The sequence below is a fragment of the Rhinoraja longicauda genome, chromosome 10, assembly GCF_053455715.1.
Source record: "Rhinoraja longicauda isolate Sanriku21f chromosome 10, sRhiLon1.1, whole genome shotgun sequence".
Lineage (NCBI taxonomy): Eukaryota > Metazoa > Chordata > Chondrichthyes > Rajiformes > Arhynchobatidae > Rhinoraja > Rhinoraja longicauda.
This window is the reverse complement of record NC_135962.1, coordinates 8392049-8414665: the sequence shown is the minus strand read 5'-3', so window position 1 is coordinate 8414665 and position 22617 is coordinate 8392049. Positions and strand designations below refer to the sequence as shown.

At 44.8% G+C, this 22617-nt stretch overlaps 1 protein-coding gene across 3 annotated transcripts in view; it reads left to right on the top strand.

The window, feature by feature from the left end:
* Positions 1-21622, top strand: part of mta1 (metastasis associated 1) — a 104261-nt gene extending 82639 nt beyond the window's left edge. For 2 of the 3 annotated variants that reach the window (XM_078406169.1, XM_078406170.1), the window contains exons 19-20: positions 8246-8397; positions 20108-21622. In XM_078406169.1, coding sequence (XP_078262295.1) covers positions 8246-8397; positions 20108-20255 — 300 coding nt within the window. In that variant the 3' untranslated portion in view covers positions 20256-21622. The remainder of the gene's footprint in view (positions 1-8245; positions 8398-20107) is intronic. The other variant, XM_078406171.1, reaches the window with a different exon arrangement.
* Positions 21623-22617: the final 995 nt, after the last annotated feature.

Sequence of the window (22617 nt, the reverse complement as noted above, 5' to 3'; positions counted from 1 at the left end):
CCAGTGGCCTTGGTCTGTGTTCTGTGTCATTGAAATTCTCATCTGACTTCCCCACACAGTGCTGGCACCTGTAATGTTTTCAGCTCTACTCTGGTGAGGAAGGACACGCCCCTTTCAACTCTATCCTAACTTCTGAAGTGTACAAAGTGTTTGTGTCCAAGCTGGGGGCCCGAGTACAAAATCAAATGATACTGAGCCTTTTACAACCGCCCTGATATGTTCCAGGTCTGAAACAAAAAATGAAAGAGATTGTGCAGGAGTGAGGGAAGGGGAGAAAGTGAACAGGGCAGCTAGGAAGAGGCCCTAGGGATAACAATGCCCATGCCAAACATGATGCCACGTTAAACTCATGTGATCCATATGCCCCCATTCCCTGCATATCTCTGTTCCTATCTAAAAGCCTCGAGGGATTCATCCCAATACAATCTTCAGCTTGCGACTTGAAAATGGTTTTGAGATGATAGAGGTCGGGGGTGGGGGGGGGGAGGGAGGAAGGTGGACTGTATAGCCCTTTAATCCTTCCACCTCTCAGTAACCCAGATCTTTGGGAAACCCCTTCCCTTTCTGAACTGCATTGTCTCATCCACAGAAAACCTCAGCCCAGCTTGTCCTCCCTCGTTGTTCTGCTGCATGCCATGTTCCACTAATATTTTGTGTTTTGTCATGAAGTGCCCATTTTTTGTCAGTGTACAGACTTCCCTATGCTTGCAGTTCCCACTTTTGCACATGTATGGCATGATTCCACAGCGCACCAGGCTGGGAGCACTGCAAACCCGGGGAGTGTCAGGAGGAGCTACAGGAGGTGCTGGGGATTGGGAATGGGGTTGCCTCATAGACACAGTGATCACGAAGCACATTGAGTACGTGATTACTATGCATTTACCATGCCTCTCCGAAAGTGGTCAAACATAAATTCCTGTGGCTGACATTCAGTGCAAAGCCTTGCGTGCTACACCACGTCCTCATTGTTGCCTGACTTGCCATTTGCAGATCCATGTACTTGTAAGAACAAGCTCAGGAACATGGTAGATTTTTAAACAGCTAAAACTCACAAGCAGAAACTTGTATGAAGCCATTAAACCCATGAAGGGTCCCAACCCGAAACATCGCCTGTCCATGTCCTCCAGAGATGCTACCTGGCCCACTAGGTTACTCCAGCTCTTGGCATCCTTAATGTCAATGCCACCAGTCTTAGTGCTCTTTGTGGTGTAATGTCAACCGTGGAAAGTCTGAGCCCCTATCCTTCACTAATAACAAGGACTACAAGTAGACAATAGACAATAGGTGCAGGAGTAGGCCATTCAGCCCTTCGAGCCAGCACCGCCATTCAATGCGATCATGGCTGATCACTCTCAATCAGTACCCCGTTCCTGCCTTCTCTCCATACCCCCTTACTCCGCTATCCTTAAGAGCTCTATCCAGCTCTCTCTTGAAAGCATCCAACAAACTGGCCTCCACTGCCTTCTGAGGCAGAGAATTCCACACCTTCACCACTCTCTGACTGAAAAAGTTCTTCCTCATCTCCGTTCTAAATGGCCTACCCCTTATTCTTAAACTGTGGCCCCTTGTTCTGGACTCCCCCAACATTGGGAACATGTTTCCTGCCTCTAATGTGTCCAATCCCCTAATTATCTTATATGTTTCAATAAGATCCCCCCTCATCCTTCTAAATTCCAGTGTATACAAGCCCAATCGCTCCAGCCTTTCAACTTGAAGTTGTGTGTTGCTGGGCAATGATTCATTAACCTTCACTCTGTGAACAGCTTGAAGCAGTGATTGTGGACTGCAGAGTCAATCAGCTAGTTCTCCTGGATGGTTTGTCATTGTCCCTGACTTGCTGGCCTTCAGAAAGTTGCATTCATTGAAAGAAATTTAAATTTATTAGGTTAAAATTCAAAGCGCTGGGTGGCAAGGTTGCTTCTGTTTTTGAGATTATTCCTTCTGAATATTGTCCTACACCTCAGGAAAGCAGGGTTGCACCTGAGAACAAGGTAATACAAACCTGTACTCCACTAATAGGCAGAAGTTATATCTGGCAAGTCAGCATCTGAAAGAGGGAAGAGGTTCCTAATTTGTTCATGACTGGACATCCATGCCCGCGTTTCTTGGGAAGTGGTGATGTAGGACAGGATTTCGGACATAACAAATTCATTCTCAACACACTGCTGATGTGGGGAAGAGAAAGAGCGTGTGAATCAGGACATTTAGAGTTTGTAGAGAATGAAACATCGAAGTTGGGATATCTGCCGGCCATTCTGGGAAAGGGAACTCGGAGAAATACGCAAAATTACAACTGAGAAGGGTGATTATAACTGATGTGTGCTTCTTAAGAACGTCTGAGTGGCATTGGTACATTGTAGCTGAATCTGATGAATTTCAGCAAACTATGGTGAACTTCAGTGAGATCCTGTGAATATCAGTAAAATCACGTGAATGCCAGCAGAATCGTACAAAGTTCAGCAAAGATCTGTGAATCCAGGCATTATTTTGTGAATCTTAGCATGCTCTGCTTCCATGCCACTCCTCCATACCCCCCTCCACCCCCTCCCCATGGATGAGCTGATACCCTGTTGGATTTTGAGAGATGAGTACAACTGAAATTGTAACCAGAGACTGTTTTAACCAAAGAAAGAAAAGTAATCCAGAATTGAGCCACAATAGTTAATTTTTGTATTAACTAGTGGCACTGGAGGAGGTGGGGGAGGGAGACGGTTGTGTTGTCTGAGATATCACAATGTGAGATCCTGTTTATAAAAGATGCAATGGCTGCCAAAAGAACATAAGGTAATTTGACACAAAATGCTGGAGTAACTCAGTGGTACAGGCAGCATTTCTGGATAGAAGGAATGGGTGACATTTCGGGTCGAGACCCTTCTTCAAAGACGTTGCCCATTCCTTCTCTCCGGAGATGCTGCCTGTCTTGCTGAGTTACTCCAGCATTTTGTGTCTTTCTTCGGTGCAAACCAGCATCTGCAGTTCCTTCCTACACAAGGCAATTTGATTTATTATCTGATCACCAATTCCATAGCTTATTTGGTAATTTGCTGCATATCACAACAGTGATTACATTTTAAATGTCCCTAATTGGGTGTAAAAACAGTTGTGCGTCTCCTGTGGTTATGAAGGCACTGTATAAATGCATGCCTTTCTCTCCTGCAGTTTTTTTTTCTTTCGTAAAGAATTCCCGTCTCTTCCTGAGCAGTGCCTAGTTTTCTCAGAGTGGAGTTATTGTAAGGTCCATCCTGTCGTTCCTCCCTTTCCTGCTCCTGAACTTCACACTGGAGATTTCTTCCCTGTTGCTGTAGAGCTGCTTTTACCTTTCAATAACCACAGAGTATCTGCATCCACAATACTGGACAACCATTGTAAAGGACAAAATGGCTCCACTGGGCTATGTGTACTATCTTCCCTTTAGTAACGCCAGGTGGCAGCTCTGGGCCTGAATTCGAGCAAATCCAGAAGACAGTGAACCAACTATAGATCTTCACCTGTGTTTGTTGTTCGGTTAAGAGAATTCTCTCCATTCAGATAATGGGCAATATAAATCGCAGACTTTGACAGAGTGAACCCTTACTGCAAAAATCCACTTTCATACGCATAACAATATGGCTAGTGTTTGCTTTTGAAACCTGTTTGCTTGAAAAGATAAAAATGGCAAAGGATCGATTTCTTCCATCGGTCCACATGAGTTAAAGGTATGTCTGATAAATGCAAAGTGGTGTTGTAAACCATGCTGTGAGATGATGGAAGAAAATCTTCAGTTTGGAACCAGCGACTATCCACCACACAGTCTGTCACAAACCAGTCTCTTTAAATCAGAAGTTGGTCTTTCCTGAAGCTTCTGGATATTTACAAACAATCTGGGAGGTTTGGCACACCTTGTATGCATGCCAATGTACCTGCCTCTGTCAGCATGTATCTGTTCATCTTTGTAAATCTGTCTTGCCGCAAGATGTACACTTAAAGACACATGTCCAGTCTATTTACTCAATTTGATATTTGGATGTATCCTTTAATGCGTGATGCGGTCTGTTCAGAGATTGAGGAGCATTGATCGGATGGCATGCAGCCCGTTTTGTGACTTTACTCATGGTGTAATGTAGATAGAGTGAACCAAGTTACTCATAGTGCCTGCCCTGTGTCATCGTTGTCTGTCCTGATGCTTGGGTGATGGAGGACGACTTGCCTTCAATGTAGGAAACCACTGGCCTCAGACCAGGGGCAGCTTCACTGCATAGCCTGGTCCGTGACACTTGCAAACCATAAACAGCAGCCTCATTAACCGGACAGTGCATCTGGCACTGCCTGAGCTGCCCTCATCCTGAGGCGGGCTGGCAGATTTGGTCCCATGGATCTATTGCCAATAAATCAGATGTCCTATCCATCCATCAGGGTGCATCTTATACCCTGGATGCCCTTGTGAACAATCACATCAGGAGTCAGGGTGGCTGCAGTCTGAGTGTCCATTGTAATAACAGCCCTTCAATGGAAGATGCAGCAACAGCCATGGCATTGACCATCAGAGGATAACTCTTTGGTTCCGCACTTGTGTGCTCTTCCATGCTGGAAAAGAATAAATACCTCCACGCTTTGCACAAAATCCGGTACCAACTGGTAACTGGACCCATCCATCTGCAGACACTGGGGGCAGGAGAGGGCTATTTTCCTGGGCTAGGCCCAATCTCTGGAATTGCTCCTCATACTCACCCTGCACCTGGATTTACCTGGTGCCGATGCACAAGTTCAATTTTACATGGACCGGGCATCTTTGAGGAGTGCAGTGACTGTGAGATCCTGCTTCTGAAGAGCTCTGGCAGAAGTTAGGGCTGAGGGGTTCTGGTTGAACAGATTGAAAGATGTAGCATGGCAACAGGCCCTTTGGCCCACTGAGTCCATGCCGGCCATTGTTCACCAGTTCGCACTTGCTCTCTGTTATCCCACTTGTACATCCACTCCCTGCTCATTAGGGGCTATTTACAGAGGCCTGTAAACTACAACCCCACGCGTCTCTGGGATGTTGGAGGAAATCAGGACACCCAGAGGAAACCCAGGCGGTCACAGGGAGAACAAGCAGACTCCTCAAATGCAATCAGACATCAAAGGAGGTCAGGATGGGACCCGGGCCTCTAGCGGTGTGAGGCAGCAGCTGTGCTACTGGTACAGCCACAGGGTTGCACCTTATCTTCTGTATATCCTTCGAGGACATGCAACTATTCCAAAATGTTTTGGATGATCTCTGGATGGTTGCATAAGCCCAGTGGCCTTGGTCTGTGTTCTGTGTCATTGAAATCCTCATCTGACTTCCCCACACAGTGCTGGCACCTGTAATGTTTTCAGCTCTACTCTGGTGAGGAAGGACTCGCCCCTTTCAACTCTATCCTAACTTCTGAAGTGTACAAAGTGTTTGTGTCCAAGCTGGGGGCCCGAGTACAAAATCAAATGATACTGAGCCTTTTACAACCGCCCTGATATGTTCCAGGTCTGAAACAAAAAATGAAAGAGATTGTGCAGGAGTGAGGGAAGGGGAGAAAGTGAACAGGGCAGCTAGGAAGAGGCCCTAGGGATAACAATGCCCACGCCAAACATGATGCCACGTTAAACTCATCTCTGCCTGCATGTGATCCATATGCCCCCATTCCCTGCATATCTCTGTTCCTATCTAAAAGCCTCGAGGGATTCATCCCAATACAATCTTCAGCTTGAGACTTGAAAATGGTTTTGAGATGATAGAGGTCGGGGGTGGGGGGGGGGAGGGAGGAAGGTGGACTGTATAGCCCTTTAATCCTTCCACCTCTCTCAGTAACCCAGATCTTTGGGAAACCCCTTCCCTTTCTGAACTGCATTGTCTCATCCACAGAAAACCTCAGCCCAGCTTGTCCTCCCTCGTTGTTCTGCTGCATGCCATGTTCCACTAATATTTTGTGTTTTGTCATGAAGTGCCCATTTTTTGTCAGTGTACAGACTTCCCTATGCTTGCAGTTCCCACTTTTGCACATGTATGGCATGATTCCACAGCGCACCAGGCTGGGAGCACTGCAAACCCGGGGAGTGTCAGGAGGAGCTACAGGAGGTGCTGGGGATTGGGAATGGGGTTGCCTCATAGACACAGTGATCACGAAGCACATTGAGTACGTGATTACTATGCATTTACCATGCCTCTCCGAAAGTGGTCAAACATAAATTCCTGTGGCTGACATTCAGTGCAAAGCCTTGCGTGCTACACCACGTCCTCATTGTTGCCTGACTTGCCATTTGCAGATCCATGTACTTGTAAGAACAAGCTCAGGAACATGGTAGATTTTTAAACAGCTAAAACTCACAAGCAGAAACTTGTATGAAGCCATTAAACCCATGAAGGGTCCCAACCCGAAACATCGCCTGTCCATGTCCTCCAGAGATGCTACCTGGCCCACTAGGTTACTCCAGCTCTTGGCATCCTTAATGTCAATGCCACCAGTCTTAGTGCTCTTTGTGGTGTAATGTCAACCGTGGAAAGTCTGAGCCCCTATCCTTCACTAATAACAAGGACTACAAGTAGACAATAGACAATAGGTGCAGGAGTAGGCCATTCAGCCCTTCGAGCCAGCACCGCCATTCAATGCGATCATGGCTGATCACTCTCAATCAGTACCCCGTTCCTGCCTTCTCTCCATACCCCCTTACTCCGCTATCCTTAAGAGCTCTATCCAGCTCTCTCTTGAAAGCATCCAACAAACTGGCCTCCACTGCCTTCTGAGGCAGAGAATTCCACACCTTCACCACTCTCTGACTGAAAAAGTTCTTCCTCATCTCCGTTCTAAATGGCCTACCCCTTATTCTTAAACTGTGGCCCCTTGTTCTGGGCTCCCCCAACATTGGGAACATGTTTCCTGCCTCTAATGTGTCCAATCCCCTAATTATCTTATATGTTTCAATAAGATCCCCCCTCATCCTTCTAAATTCCAGTGTATACAAGCCCAATCGCTCCAGCCTTTCAACTTGAAGTTGTGTGTTGCTGGGCAATGATTCATTAACCTTCACTCTGTGAACAGCTTGAAGCAGTGATTGTGGACTGCAGAGTCAATCAGCTAGTTCTCCTGGATGGTTTGTCATTGTCCCTGACTTGCTGGCCTTCAGAAAGTTGCATTCATTGAAAGAAATTTAAATTTATTAGGTTAAAATTCAAAGCGCTGGGTGGCAAGGTTGCTTCTGTTTTTGAGATTATTCCTTCTGAATATTGTCCTACACCTCAGGAAAGCAGGGTTGCACCTGAGAACAAGGTAATACAAACCTGTACTCCACTAATAGGCAGAAGTTATATCTGGCAAGTCAGCATCTGAAAGAGGGAAGAGGTTCCTAATTTGTTCATGACTGGACATCCATGCCCGCGTTTCTTGGGAAGTGGTGATGTAGGACAGGATTTCGGACATAACAAATTCATTCTCAACACACTGCTGATGTGGGGAAGAGAAAGAGCGTGTGAATCAGGACATTTAGAGTTTGTAGAGAATGAAACATCGAAGTTGGGATATCTGCCGGCCATTCTGGGAAAGGGAACTCGGAGAAATACGCAAAATTACAACTGAGAAGGGTGATTATAACTGATGTGTGCTTCTTAAGAACGTCTGAGTGGCATTGGTACATTGTAGCTGAATCTGATGAATTTCAGCAAACTATGGTGAACTTCAGTGAGATCCTGTGAATATCAGTAAAATCACGTGAATGCCAGCAGAATCGTACAAAGTTCAGCAAAGATCTGTGAATCCAGGCATTATTTTGTGAATCTTAGCATGCTCTGCTTCCATGCCACTCCTCCATACCCCCCTCCACCCCCTCCCCATGGATGAGCTGATACCCTGTTGGATTTTGAGAGATGAGTACAACTGAAATTGTAACCAGAGACTGTTTTAACCAAAGAAAGAAAAGTAATCCAGAATTGAGCCACAATAGTTAATTTTTGTATTAACTAGTGGCACTGGAGGAGGTGGGGGAGGGAGACGGTTGTGTTGTCTGAGAAATTATCGGAAGTCTGTCCTGGGCTTCCCAATGTAGAGCTGAATTTGGGAATGGGAAGCGCCATATCTTCCAGAACCTCAACCCAGTCCATGGTTTGGATTTCAAACAATGGTTCTAACCAGTTCTGATCCACCAAATGGTTGTTGCAGGACATGGTGTTTCTGGCTGGCAGGCGGAAGACATCTGCTGGAGGCCGTTTTATTATTTTATTTCCCAGTTACCCATACTATTGTCCTCTGCCCTCCTGCAGGGACCTGCTGGAAACTCTGTGGTCAATGGGAGATCTTGCCCAGCCAGTATCAGAGCTCCACGAGCAGGCGTGATGCCACCAGTGAAGTGTAGGCAGCTGAACAGGATCGATAACCCTGGTGACGTCTTTTTCATGGCAACTGATGAAACCAGGTAAGACCTCACAAGGTTTCTAGCCTCTCAGCAGGTTAACAATGGCCCTGATGCCTCTCATTACCCAAGAGTCGAAGTCCAGAGTCTAGCACCTTAATGCCCACTCCCAAAAAGACTGAGTGCTAGTTAGTGATTAAGACATGGATAAAGGGACCACTATGATTGAAATGGTTAGGAGAGAAAATCCCGAGGAGATGAGTAAATACCTTGTCTGTGGATTCACTCTCATGACTATATTTTCTTTGCAAGATTGCCAACCATACAACTGTGCTCTCAGTCTTCCTTCCCTTTGTGTACACACTTTGGCTCGTTGAAATCCGAGCATAGCATCGTAACTACTTGGTTAATTTGGTGCAGGGTCGACTTCTGCTCGGCTTGGTTTGATGCGTGGATGGCAACAAGCTTTGGGGTTCCGTGCCTGTAAATATGAACTCGGAGTGGAAATGGGATTATCCTGGCCAGGAGAGAATGAGTAATGAAGGAATTGTGTCTCAATTTAAACAAAAGTGAAAATGTGGACAGAGATCTATAGGATTTGGTCCTCGGGAGTTTAGGGGAATAGAGCTCATGGTTTGGTCTTAAACATGCATTTTCCTTGAGATGCCAAGAACAGCTCTGATTAATGTAAATACAAGAGGCTGCATTTGTTGGAATCTGCAACAGGATAACATGTTGCTGGAGGAACTTGCCAGTCCAGGTGAAACGGCATCTGCCCATCACCCCGTAAATACTGCCTGGCCCGCTGATTTCCACTGGCAGTTTGCTTTTTTTCTTGCTGCAGCTCAGAATAACACTGGATTTGATGATTCAAAAGCAACCTCTACATTCAGCAACCGTTCATGCGATCAGTAATTTGAAGCTGGCCATGACGCCGTTCTCCTCTGTCGAGGGAAGATTGCGGTCTTTTAATCACTTCCAGGTTTTGAGTGCCATCATACTGTGGTGTTCCAGGAGGAGGTCAGTACACACATCACAAGGAAAGGAGTGGGGGGCAGACCTCTGCAAGGGACTTCCCACTGAGTGGAATTGGTGCCAACTTGCGGCACCTGAGATGTCATTCACCAGGTCACCCAGAAACCTTTCCACCCTGCCTGCCAGTTGTGAATTGAGCAATTTGAGGCATTTGAACTGCTGATTTAGATGGTGATTTAGACAAGTTGAGGGAGTGGGCAAGTGTGTAGCAGGCACATTTATAGGTGTGAAGTTATGCAATTTGGAGTGTGGGAGGACAAACAGCACCCTTAGTCAGGACTGAACCTGGGACTCTGGCACTGTGAAGCAGCAACTCTACCACTGTACTGCCCTCATTCTCCAAACTTCAAAGAAAGAATTCACTCAGACTTTGAAAAGTTTTGGCAGAGATGGGGATGGATGTGGGCAGGATGTTTCTCCAAGCTGGAGGTTCTGAACCAGGGTCACATTCTCAAGATACAGAGTACAGAATTTAGGATTGAGGAGACTCTAGTTGCAGCCTTACAATGCTAAAGACCCGGGTTACATCCTGACTATGGGTGCTTGTCAGTCCGGAGTTTGTACATTCTCCCTGGGTTTTCTCTGGGTGCTCCAGTTTCCTCCCATTTTCCAAAGACATGCAAGTTTATAGGATAATTGGTTACTGTAAATTGGCCCAGATTGTAGGATAGAACTCGGTGGGCTGAAGGGCCTGTTTCCATGTTGTATCTGTAAAACTAAAAACTACACAGTGGGTGATGAACCCGTTTTTTCATGAACCAAAAATGATCCAATTTTCTACCATGAAAGCCTGTGGTAGCCAAATTGCAGAATATATTCAAAAAGGGTATAGTTATATTTTTTGACACTAAAGGCATCAAGGGGTATGTGATTTTAGTGTAAAGAGAGTGTATGATTTTATGGTAGAATCTAAGATTTGATTATATTAGATGGCAGAGCAGGCAAAAGTGGCTGAACAACCTATTCCTGCTCCTATTGTCCTGTGTTCAAAAGGTTACTGGACTAATAATATAGAAGATAGTTACGTGAATTTAAATCCTACCACAGGTGGCTGGGGAACATCATTCCAGATTCATCTAATTAAAAAGACTGCATTGGTGTTGATGGCAATAAACATGAAACATGGTGCCATCATGAAATTTCAACCCAGTTCATGAATATCCGGGGAATGGAATCTGAGATGTTCTCATGATCTGGCCCCAGTGTAACCCCAAACCTGCTGCAAGGTAATCTAGAGCTGCCCTCTGAGACGATGCAGCAAACCACTGTGGATGGACAATGAAAGCTGACCCACTCGGCGATTCCCACAACCCGCACAGGAATGGGGAAAGAACGACCGGCTTTTAATTATTTTTCAGCTGGAGGTCTTTCAGTTCTAACATTTACACATTTTGGCTATAGTGAGACAGAGATGACTGAGTCTTTGACAATGCTTTCCCTCATTGTTTGTGCAGCATCTCAGTATCCATTCTGTGGCCAGTGACTCCATCTTCCTGACAAGTATCTGGAGTCTTGGCTGGTGTAACCATGAGATTTTGATGCCATAATCTCTCTATCATAAAGGATACTTGCATCACCTGATTCAACCCTGCCTCTTATCCTCCAAATCAATGTCTGACAGGAGCTCTTCAACCTGAACTGGTCATTCTTTTTTTGCCATAGATTCTATTTGATCTCTGAGCATTTCCAGCATTCTCAATTTCACATTTTCAGCGCCTGTGGGTATTCTCATTTTATTTCCAAGTGAATAGTACCTCCAAGGTACTGCCCCCTTCTTGCATCGAAAGAAATAATGAGCTCTCCAGAACTCTGCTCCCCATGTCTTAATTGGAAACAAGTCCCCTTTTCCCATTCTCGTGTTCTTCTTCCCTTACATTAACTTGTTTGGTATTAAAATGTTCATTGCTGTATTCAGATTGTAGCATAACCCCTCCCAGTCTCTGCAATCTTTCCAGTTCTATATCCTTCCAAGATCAACACATTTTCCTGATTCTTGCCTTGGTAACTCAGGTCAAAGGAAGTTGCTGTCGTTTGGAATGTGAAAGATATCATGTTATGATATGGAAGAATTGCAGGATATGTTTCTCCAATGTCAAGGCTAATATTTATCTTTCATCCACCACCAAAGAAAGAGGTTGTCTGGCCAATGTCACATTTGCTGTTTGTTGCAGCTTGTAAATGCAAATCTGCTACATACATCTGTCGTTTTAATGATGCCTCAACTGTGAAGTATTTCTTTAGCTGTGAAGTACTTCAACATATCTAAACACGTGAGATATGTGTTATATATGTTTTTTTTAATTTAAAAAATTATGAAGTAAATAATGAAAATCTGTGGTAGACAAGAGTGAGACAGTTTGTGAAAGAACTTGGGGTGAGTTGAGGGAAATTTGTTTGGCAGTGTAAGTTGGTATTATCTGGAATTCACTGTTTTAAGGAGTGCCGGAAACATTAAACCCATTCCTTCCTTCTCTCTTGAGATGCTGCCTGACCTGCTGAGTTACTCCAGCATTTTGTGAATAAAACATTTAACAATGTTGCTCTAAACGAAATGTGTTGAATACTTAATGAGAAATGCTTCACACACTTGTGGTAGAGACCAGGGAATGGGACTAATTGGAAAGTTCTCTAGACAGTCACACAGCTTAGTGGAGGCAGTGCCCTCCCTATGTTCTTGTACTATGAGTCTGTCATGCTTGATTTTGGAGGCCTCAATATCAATAGTCAATAGTCGTTTATTTGTTACATACACATAAATGTGTAGTAAAATGAAACATTACCCGCAGTTAAACAATAAAACCAATAAGATTAATCAATAAAAATGCAATAACACATACAATCACAACTAACACCAAACAAAAATAAACATCCATCACAGTGAGTCTCCTCCAGTCCCTCCTCACTGTGATGGAAGGCCAAAAATGTATTTTTCTCTTCCCTGCCGTCTTGTCCCGCGGTCAGGCTGTTGGAGTTGCCACGTCGGGGCGGTCGGGGCTCCCGATATTGAAGCCCCCGCTGGGCGGTGAAAGGTCAACGGCCTATTTCAGGCCGCGCCGGGTGGTGAAAGGTCTATCTAGCTGTCTGAGCTAAAAGCACATTCTTCCTTTCTTAAAGATCTCTTGTTGTTTTATTTTGCTCTCCAGCTTGAAGACAATCCATTTGGTCCAACTATTTGGCCAACTTTCCTCATATCCCAGAATCATAGTCATAGAGCACAGAAATAGGCCCTTTGGCCCAATTTTTCTATGCCGACCATCCATACTCGTAATTACCAGGACTTGGTCTGGAGCCCACTATTCCATAGCTGTAGCCTACTATTATGTCTTTTTTAAGTAGCTTAATGTCACATTTTGTATAATGCCTCTCTGAGGTGCTATGATATGTGAAACGAGTTCTATGATGTGTGTTGTATCTATTTAAAAAAAAAAAATATTGAACCTGTTTATTTTGGGATGTAGTGAGTACTCTGCTTAGATATATCTGTTGTGCTGCTGCAAGAAGGAATTTAATTGTTCTGTTTTGGGACATATGACAATAAAACACTCTTGACCCTCTTGACTTGAACCTTCACAAGTAGAAGGGTGATAAACATATGAGAACATGCAGAAGCTGAGATGGATAAGGAAGTCAGTGGGAGAGCTGGAATGTCAGATGTTCTAGTGGCCAGAGGTCCTTGGGTGACGGGGGAACTGAAGGAAATTCATATTAGGCAGGAAATGCTGTTGGGTAGACTGATGGGACTGAAGGTTGATAAATCCCCAGGGCCTGATGGTCTGCATCCCAGGGTACTTAAGGAAGTAGCTCTAGAAATTGTGGACGCATTGATGATCATTTTCCAATGTTCTATAGATTCAGGATCAGTTCCTGTGGATTGGAGGGTAGCTAATGTTATTCCACTTTTTAAGAAAGGAGGGATAGAGAAAACAGGAAATTATAGACCAGTTAGCCTGACATCGGTGGTGGGGAAGTTGCTAGAGTCAATTATAAAAGAAGAAATTGCGGAACATTTGGATAGCAGATACAGGATTGTTCCGAGCCAGCATGGATTTACGAAGGGGAAATCATGCTTGACTAATCTTTTGGAATTTTCTGAGGATGTAACTTGGAAAATGGACAGGGGAGAGCTGGTGGATGTGGTGTACCTCGACTTTCAGAAAGCCTTCGATGAGGTCCCACATAGGAGATTAGTGGGCAAAATTAGAGCACATGGTATTGGAGGTAGGGTACTGACATGGATAGAAAATTGGTTGGCAGTCAGGAAACAAAGAGTAGGGATAAATGGGTCCCTTTCATAATGGCAGGCAGTGACTAGTGGGGTACCGCAAGGCTAGGTGCTGGGACCGCAGCTATTTACAATATACATTAATGACTTGGATGAAGGGATTAAAAGTACCATTAGCAAATTTGCAGATGACACAAAGCTGGGTGGCAGTGTGAACTGTGAGGAGGATGCTATGAGGATGCAGGGTGACTTGGACAGGTTGTGTGACATTCTTATTATTGAGGGAGTGCAGCATTGGTCCACGAGGTTAATTCACGGAATGGCAGGACTGTCGTATGATGAAAGACTTGAGCGACTAGGCTTGTATACTCTGGAATTTAGGATGAGAGGGGATCTTATTGAAACATATAAGATTATTAAGGGATCGGACACGCTAGAGGCAGGAAACATGTTCCTGATGTTGGGGGAGTCCCGATCCAGGGGCCACAGTTTAAGAATAAGGGGGAGGCCATTTAGAACGGAGATGAGGAAAAACTTTTTCACTCAGAGAGTTGTGAAGCTGTGGAACTCTCTGCCTCAGAAGGCAGTGGAGGCCAATTCTCTGGATGCTTTCAAGAGAGGGTTAGATAGAGCTCTTAATCATAGCGGAGTCAGGGGGTATGGGGAGAAGACAGAACGGGGTACTGATTGTGAATGATCAGCCATGATCACGGTGAATGGTGTTTTTGGCTTGAAGGGCCGAATGGCCTACTCCTGCACCTATTGTCCATTGTCTATAACATAGCAAACAAATATTCATATATTATACATAAATTACACATAAAATTACATCAGTGCAAAAACATAATTAGAAAAAACAAGTCCACAGTAATGCAAAGGGTGGGCCATATTGCTCTGAAGTTAAGGTAGGATCAGGTTGTGTAGGTTGGTTCATGAACTTTATAGTTGTAGGAAAGTAGCGGTTTCAGAACCTGGTGGTGTGGGACTTCGGGCTTCGATACCTTGTGCCAGCTGCGACAAGGAGGCATGGCCCAAATGGTGGGATCTTTGATGAAAGATGCTTTTTTCTTGAGGCAGCGCCTCAAATAATTTGATGTAGGGGTGGAACGTAACCCTGATGGACTGGACTGAGGCTACCTCTCTGCAGTCCCTTGCGTTCTTATGCATTGGAATTGCTGTACCAGACCGTGATGCAACCAGTCAGGATACTTTCTACAGTACATCTGTAAATGTTTTGTTAGGATATTTGGAGAGATACCGCCTCTCTTAAAACTTCTAAGAAAGTTGAGGTGCTGGTGAGCGATATTTGTGATTGCATCTATGTACTGGGCCCGAAATGTTAACGCCCAGGAATTTGAAACTGATATCTCCCTCCACCACAGACCCACCAATGAAACCTGGCAAGCGATCTCCCGACTTTCCCTTTCTGAAGTCAACGATACAGTTCTTTGGTCTTGTTGATGTTGAGCAAGAGGTTTTTGCCACGGCACCACTCAACAACTTATTCTATCTCTCTCCTTCACGCTGACTCATCACTACCGGTGATTCAGCCAACCACAGTAGTGTCCTCGGTGATTTATAGATGGCATTGGAGCTGTGCTGAGCCAGACAGTCATGGGTGTAAATAGGGTAGAACAGAGGTCTAAGAACGCAGCCTTGAGGTGCAGATGAGCAATGAGGAAGAGATGTTACAAGTCCACATTGGTGAAGATCTGCTCATGAGGAAGTCAAGTATCCAGTTACAAAGGGAGGCTAAGCATTGGCAATGAAAACCTTTCATAGAGTAGTTTAGTTTAGAGATACAGCGCGGAAACAGGCCCTTCGGCCCACCGGGTCCGCGCCGACCAGCGATTCCTGCACATTAACACTATCCTACACACACTGTGGACAATTTTTACATTTACAAGGCCAATTAACCCACAAACCTGTACGTCTTTGAAGTGTGGGAGGAAACCGAAGATCTCAGAGAAAACCCACACAGGTCATGGGGAGGACGTACAGACAGCACCCATAGTCGGGATGGAACCTGGGTCTCTGGCGCTGCATTCGCTGTAAGGCAGCAACTCTATTGCTGCACCATCGTGCTGCCCTAATGTACCGAGTAATGCACCAGTTGCACAGGATTATTTAATTAAGAGGATGGGTGCCATCTTTTGCCAGCCTCATCGTCCATCAGAGATATTAGACCAGATGGAAAAGCTTTTAGTTGGAAAAATTGGGTATTTGAATGCGGTGATCCATAGTAGGATCAATAACGGAGCAATGATTGAGGCCGAGGTCCTGTTTGGTAAATAACAGGTAAGTTAGATTAAAGAACATGACCTCCAAGGTAACAATCTCTGCATTATTACCCAAACACACCGACATTTGGTCAAACAATTAAGGAAGTTCTGAAAGATTGGTAAGGGAAGGAAAAGCGTGGAAACTAAATACTAAGATTTTAAATGAGTAAACAATAGATGGGGAAGCATTAGTAAAATTTCTGTAACAAAAATATTGAAAAATTTGACTAATAGTCAAAACTTGATTTGTAGGGACTAAAGGAAAAAGAATGACTAACAAATGTAAACTAATTAAATTCGCGGAAAGATATGAAGTAAAACAGAGCAGAATGACTCGTTGACCGGGTATCACTGCCAAATGATCAAGATTGGAAATTTAAACCGGTTATAAGGTGCAGAGTAAATATGGTGCAGGTAGGAGTAGCCTTGGTGATCAAAGACCTAAGTAAGGTTAGCAGACAGTGAAGGCCTCAGGATAGATTCTAGTTGGAATTCTGCTTTGCCTACCCCCTCCACTCCCCGTCTCACTCACAATTGAGGAGTGGTAGAGTCGTCGAGGATAACAAGGTGAAGACAGTGATGACAATAGGACAATGAGAGGAACAAAGGTGGGTGGAGAGATGGAATGAATGGGATATACAGGTTGATTATCTGAAACAGTTGAGCTCAATGTTGAGTTTTACAGACAGATGGAGTCGTGGACTAATGGTTAATGTTCAATCGGTATATGGACCAGTTCCCTAAAGAGGTGCACAACTTTTATTTGGCTGCAGAGGCAGATTGATAATTTTCACATTCTCCAAAGGCTGTTCACAAGAAGCATGTTTTGTATTTAAAATACATGCATACTGGATATTGATATTTGGCACATTTATATAGATGTAAATGCAATTGTTATGTTAAAGTTAGAGATCATTATCTGTTAAATTTAAAATATACATAACTTTGCAAATTTAACTAAATTAACAAGCCCATGTTTCTTTGCTACCTCCTTTACCCATCCTCCCCTCACCGTTCCTTACCACATGAATAATTTGCATCTCCTCAGGTCAAGAAAAAGATTTTGCATTAGAATGATGTGATCAAATATTAAGAAAGTGGTTGGTGGGGGGAGGCAGGAAGACCCTGAGAGTCTGTCCAGGTCTCTGTTCACCTTTTCCATCCACTCCCCTCCTCACCTGGCTCCATCCAGGGGGCGCCGCACGATGGCTGCCTCGCCTACAGTCTGTCTGTCCTTTTCAAACTCTTTTGTTATTTTTGGTACGTTTTAAAAGTTTGTGTAAATGTTCTCTGGTTTGTTTTATGTGGGGGGTGGGAGAGGGCATCGGGGGAAACTTTTTTTCAATCTCTTACCTTGCCGGAGATGCGATTGTTTTCCGGATCGTATCTCTGGTCGCTCTGGGGCCTAACATCACGGAGCTGGAGGTCTTGCCTGGGACTGACCTTGAGTCCTCGCGGGGGCGTGGACTTATCATCTGAGCCTGTGATCCCTTGCCTGGGATCGACGCTGCAATGCAGCCTGAGGACTTTAACATCAGGAGCTCGCAGTCTCGGGTTGAGACCGGTCGGGAGCTCCAAAAGCTGCACGAGGTTCGACTGGTGCCGACCCGGGGTAGATCGCCGGCGCGGGGGAGCTGAGATTCCCCCCCCCCCCGTTGAAGGAGCTGGATCGCCCCGACGAGGAAGGCTCGCCGCCGGCTACGGGAGTCAAGATCATCCCGTCAACGGAAGGTTAGAGCCCCCCACCGCTGGAGGACAAAGAAGGGAGAGATTGAACTTTGTTTCACCTTGTATCACAGTGAGGAATGTGGAGGAGTCACTGTGGTGGATGTTCATGTTAAAATGTATTTTGTGTGTCCTGTTGCTTTTCATTGTTATGACTGTATGGCAAATGAAGTTCCTCGTATGTTGCAAAACATACTTGGCTAATAAAGTTTTATTGTGATTGTGATCTGCCCACTGCCCTGAGACCTGTCCCAGTGGATTTCCTCTCACTTGGTTCATCTTTCCTATCCCCCCTTCCACCTGGCTCCATCTGCCTCCCTTGTGTGGTTCCATTTATCACCTATTAGCTTTTATCTCAGCACTCCCCCCCCCCCCAAAAAAAAACTGGCTCCATCTGCCCATTACCCCCCCCCCCCCCCCCCCAATCATCTGATTAAAGCTTTCACCAACCACCCCCTAACCCATACCTCTTCCTGGTAATCTTCCCTCTACACTCTCAGTCTGATGCAGGTTCTCTTCCGGACCCGTCACTATCCCTTTGCCTCCACAGATGCTGCTTGACTTGGTGAGTTCTTCCAGCAGTTTGTGTTTTGAAGTTGATAGGCAGACGCTCAGAGAGCCATTGCAATTCTTTATCCTTAAAAGCTACGAGGGTAGAATCATTGAATATAATGAGAGAGACTTTGTTCCAAAAATTATGAAACCAGGAAGGAGAATGGTTCTGAGGCAAAGATCAGATCAGCCATGACTTTACTGAGTGGCACAGCAGGCAGAAGGGCTACTCTTGCATCACTGTGCACAACCCCAACCACAATGAGCACTGTGCTAGGGTTGTGCTGGGTGGCACAAAGCCAAGCCACCAAGGACTTTGAATTATTATGGTTGCACTACGGACTTTGATTTTTGCAATATCGTGGTCTAATTTACTTGGAATAACTTATAATTTGTTACATTTTTTGCATCTAATATACCTTTGACAGTGAAGCAAGTAAGAATTTTATTAAAAGACACAAAGTGCAGGAGTAACTCGGGTCAGCGCGTCAGGCAGCATCTATGGGGAATATGGATGCTGATGTTTCGGGTCAGGCCCTTCTTCAGAGCCAGAATCTGCAGTTCCTTGTCTCTAAGAATTTCATAGTTCCAGTTTATATCTGATGCATATGGAAAAAAAACACTCTTGTCTCTTGCTACCATTCAGTTTCCTTCATTGATTGTTACATATCAACGCAAGAACTGAATGTTTATCCAGAACTTCTATACAATCATGGACTCGCTGGAATTTAGAAGGTTGAGGGGGGATCTTATAGAAACGTACAAAATTCTTAAGGGGTTGGACAGGCTGGATGCAGGAAGATTGTTCCCGATGTTGGGGAAGTCCAGAACAAGGGGTCACAGTTTAAAGATAAGGGGGAAGTCTTTTAGGACCGAGATGAGAACGTTTTTTTTCACACAGAGAGTGGTGAATCTGTGGAATTTTCTGCCACAGAAGGTAGTTGAAGCCAGTTCATTGGCTATATTTAAGAGGGAGTTAGATGTGACCCTTGTGGCTAAAGGGATCAGGGGATATGGAGAGAAGGCAGGTACAGGTTACTGAGTTGGATGATCAGCCATGATCATATTGAATGGCGGTGCAGGCTCGAAGGGCCGAATGGCCTACTCCTGCACCTATTTTCTATGTTTCTATGACTGCTTCGTAACTCAAGTAGATGCAAACGGAATAATTGGCAAACCTCCTCACTTCTAACTTATTAATGGAAAAGGGGTCCATTAACGTTAGTTTTCTGGCAGTCGAGGACGTCTTGTAATGATGTCCAGGGGTTTAGGATAACTGACACCATCAACAACAACCTGTGACATCGACAATGTTGAAGGTATATGGTGGTTTGTGTGGAGCGTAAACACTGGCATAGTCGTGCCATTAATGCAACCACTCCATCTCAATTCCTAAAGCCCAGCTTCAAGCCCTGACTGTCCTATCGTTGCGTATGTGGACTTTGCTCGGTTTCCCTGTGACTAAATCATTTTCCTCTGGTGTTCCGGTTTCCCTTCATATCCCAAACTGGTGGTTGGGTTATTTAGATGCCGCATATTGTCGAGTGCGCAGATGAGTGGTAGGATCTGAGGGGCGTTGAAGGAACGTGGGAAGAATGAAATTGGATTGGTGTAAATGGATGTTTGATGGTACGGACTCCGGGAGCTGTGGGGCCTGTTTTGTCTGCAGGAAATTCACTGTGAAGATGCAATCCTCTTCCGTTTCAGGTGGCCGTAAACAGTTCGCCAGCCTTGTGAAAACGCAAGGCAGCGGCAGTATTCTGGCTTGCTATGGACTGACGTCACCAGAGGGGCTTTATAAATGCACACTGCTTCTCTCCTTAAAGGATCTGCATCTCAAAATAAGTGGCGAGCATTAACCTGTCATCAGCCCAGCATCCCTCACAGGCTTGACTTGGATTGCAGCTCATTGTGAGCGTAAACACTGAATGTCTTGTCTTTTTTTCCTCTGTTGCAGGAAGATCCGCAAGTTACTTACTTCCTTTGAGCGGAGGCGGAGTGGAAGACGGCCCCAAGCACAGATCTTTGTGGAGCAGCACACCCTGACGCGTGCATTAGGCCCAGAGTCTTCCACCAGCGATGAGCCCATTATCATTGAAGATTAACAGCCACCTCCTTGCACTTCATATCAACCACGATGCGTTTACTCAGTTGACAAGGAAAAAAAAATATTTCAAATGACCTTCATCTTTATAACCTGAATTTAGATTGGCCAGCAGATGCTCGCAGCCGAGTCTGAGGCCAAATGGTATTTGTTAGTAATCTACCCTCCCTTTTGTTTACTGTGTTGGTCATTGGACTTCAGTAGGAGAAGAAATCCTTTCATTCATAAGCCATCTTTCACCATTACAGGACATACTAAAGCACGATAAGGTGAAGACATAATTTTTTTGAAGTGAAATGACTTGCGATGCCAGGAAATGCAGAGGCCAAATTGTGCAAAAGTAAGATTTCACGAGGATCATTGAAATAAACAAGCAAATCTTGGGGTTAGGGCTAAATATTGGCAGAGATACCCACTGTAACGTTCTAAAGATGGCGGAATGGAATTTTCTTTAGGCTACATTGTCAAGATGAGAATATGGGACCAGAAGGGGGAGTCCTTTCTCTGGAGTTTCCTCCACACTATAGTTAAGTAATTCTGTCAAAGTTTCCCATCCTTTGGATGTTGTACTCTCAAACTTGCCTCCTCCATCCAAAATGTTGAGCTGAGAATCAGTTTCTTCCCCCACAGCTCCGGGGCACTGCTCACATTCAATTGCTTTGAGCCGGTTTCCCACCGTCACCTGTGAGCCTGGAAGGGAGTCACAGCTGAGTTCCAGGGAAGGGTCCTCCCAAAAACGTTAACTTACTTTTTTTTTCTTTTTTTTTTGCATGCTGCCACTGTTCCTGGTCCTTTCCAAGACAGGTGGCAGTTCAATTGCTAATCCTTCAAAAGGAAAGATCATGTTTTTTTTCATCCAAGGCTCCAGACCCAAGGTGGGTATGGGGGGTAGATGGGGATAATGGGCAGCATGCCTGTGGGGGGATGAAGGGCCTGTTTTTGTACTGCCTCACCATCCAGTGGATTCACTCACATCTGCCTATTTGTTCTTACTCTTTCTTGACTTGATGCCCCCTCCTGATCTAACTCCAGGTGCACCAGCCAACTTCTGGCAGTGCCTGCAAAATCCTTAGTAGAAAAGTTCAACTCAAGAGCAGAGAGTTCAACTCCCATTTTTATCTTTGCCCTTGCTTTCTATCATCAGCACTTTGGTTGCTAAAGGACCTCAAAGATTTGACAAGCCTCAGCCCTGGCTCACAATTTCCCACAACCAACCAAGTGTCTTTATCCTTTGAGAATGGTGTTTTTTAAAAAAAAAGAAGAAAAATCCCATTTGAAATGTTTTTTAAAGAAGAGTTTTAATTTGAACTCAAAAGTGAGGCCAAGTAACTTCCTGTTTATGAATAAAGATGATGATTATGTTGAGAATGAGCAGGCTCGGTTTGTGTGGGGCACTGTTTACAGTGATTGGCCATGACCTGGTTCATGAGAGGAAGCTTTACAATTTGAATGATGGTAAGTTAGTTTGTGTCTGAATTACTTGTGTCATCAGAACCCATGGTGAACACGAAAGTGGAACAGCGTTAGCGTTTCAAGTCGACGACCTTTCATCGGAATTAGGAAAAGATAGAGACAAAGGAAGTTTTAAATCGTAACAAAAGGTGATGGGGCGGAGAGGAAGAAATACTGTGATGGGGTAGAGAGCAGCAGAGATTCAGTGAGGGTGGAAATACTAGCTGAGAGTGAACAGTAAAGACCAGTGAATACAAAAGGAGTGGCAGGGGAAGGGTAAACATGAAACAAAATCATTAAATCTGAATTTACAAGAAGATGGGGGACAAGATGAATACTAGAGGTGTGAGATGCAAGGCTAGGACAGCCGAATATCTGAAACTGAGTCCAGAGTCTGTCATGTTTCTGTTCATGGTTAAGAAGCTGTTCCTTGAGGTTATATGAGTGGATGGAGAATTAAAAAGGACAAGCAAATAGTAGCTCAGGTTAAGTTTGTTCACAGAACGGAGGTGTTCTTAAAAATGATTATCCAATCTTCATTTGGCTTGTCCACCTTTACTGTATTCTGCTGTTGATGCCTTCTACACCCATATCTGCAAGAGGTCTTCCTTTTACCTTAACTGGTTCCCCCCCCAACCAGGGTTGGCAGGGCTCTCAACCATGGAGACCCCAATCCTTGCATTTCTGCTCTCACCCCCTTTCAGAACAAGGATTAGGTTTCCTTGAGTCCTCACTGTCCATCCCCACCCCCAGATCCCACACCTTCATGGGAGTGCCACCAGCAGGCACGTCCATCTTTCCTCGCAATCTTTCAGCATTTCAAAGGGGCCATTCTTTCCATGACACTACTTCAAGTCTACATCTCCACCAAAACCATTTCCCTTCCCGTGCCATCTTCCCATGCAACCACG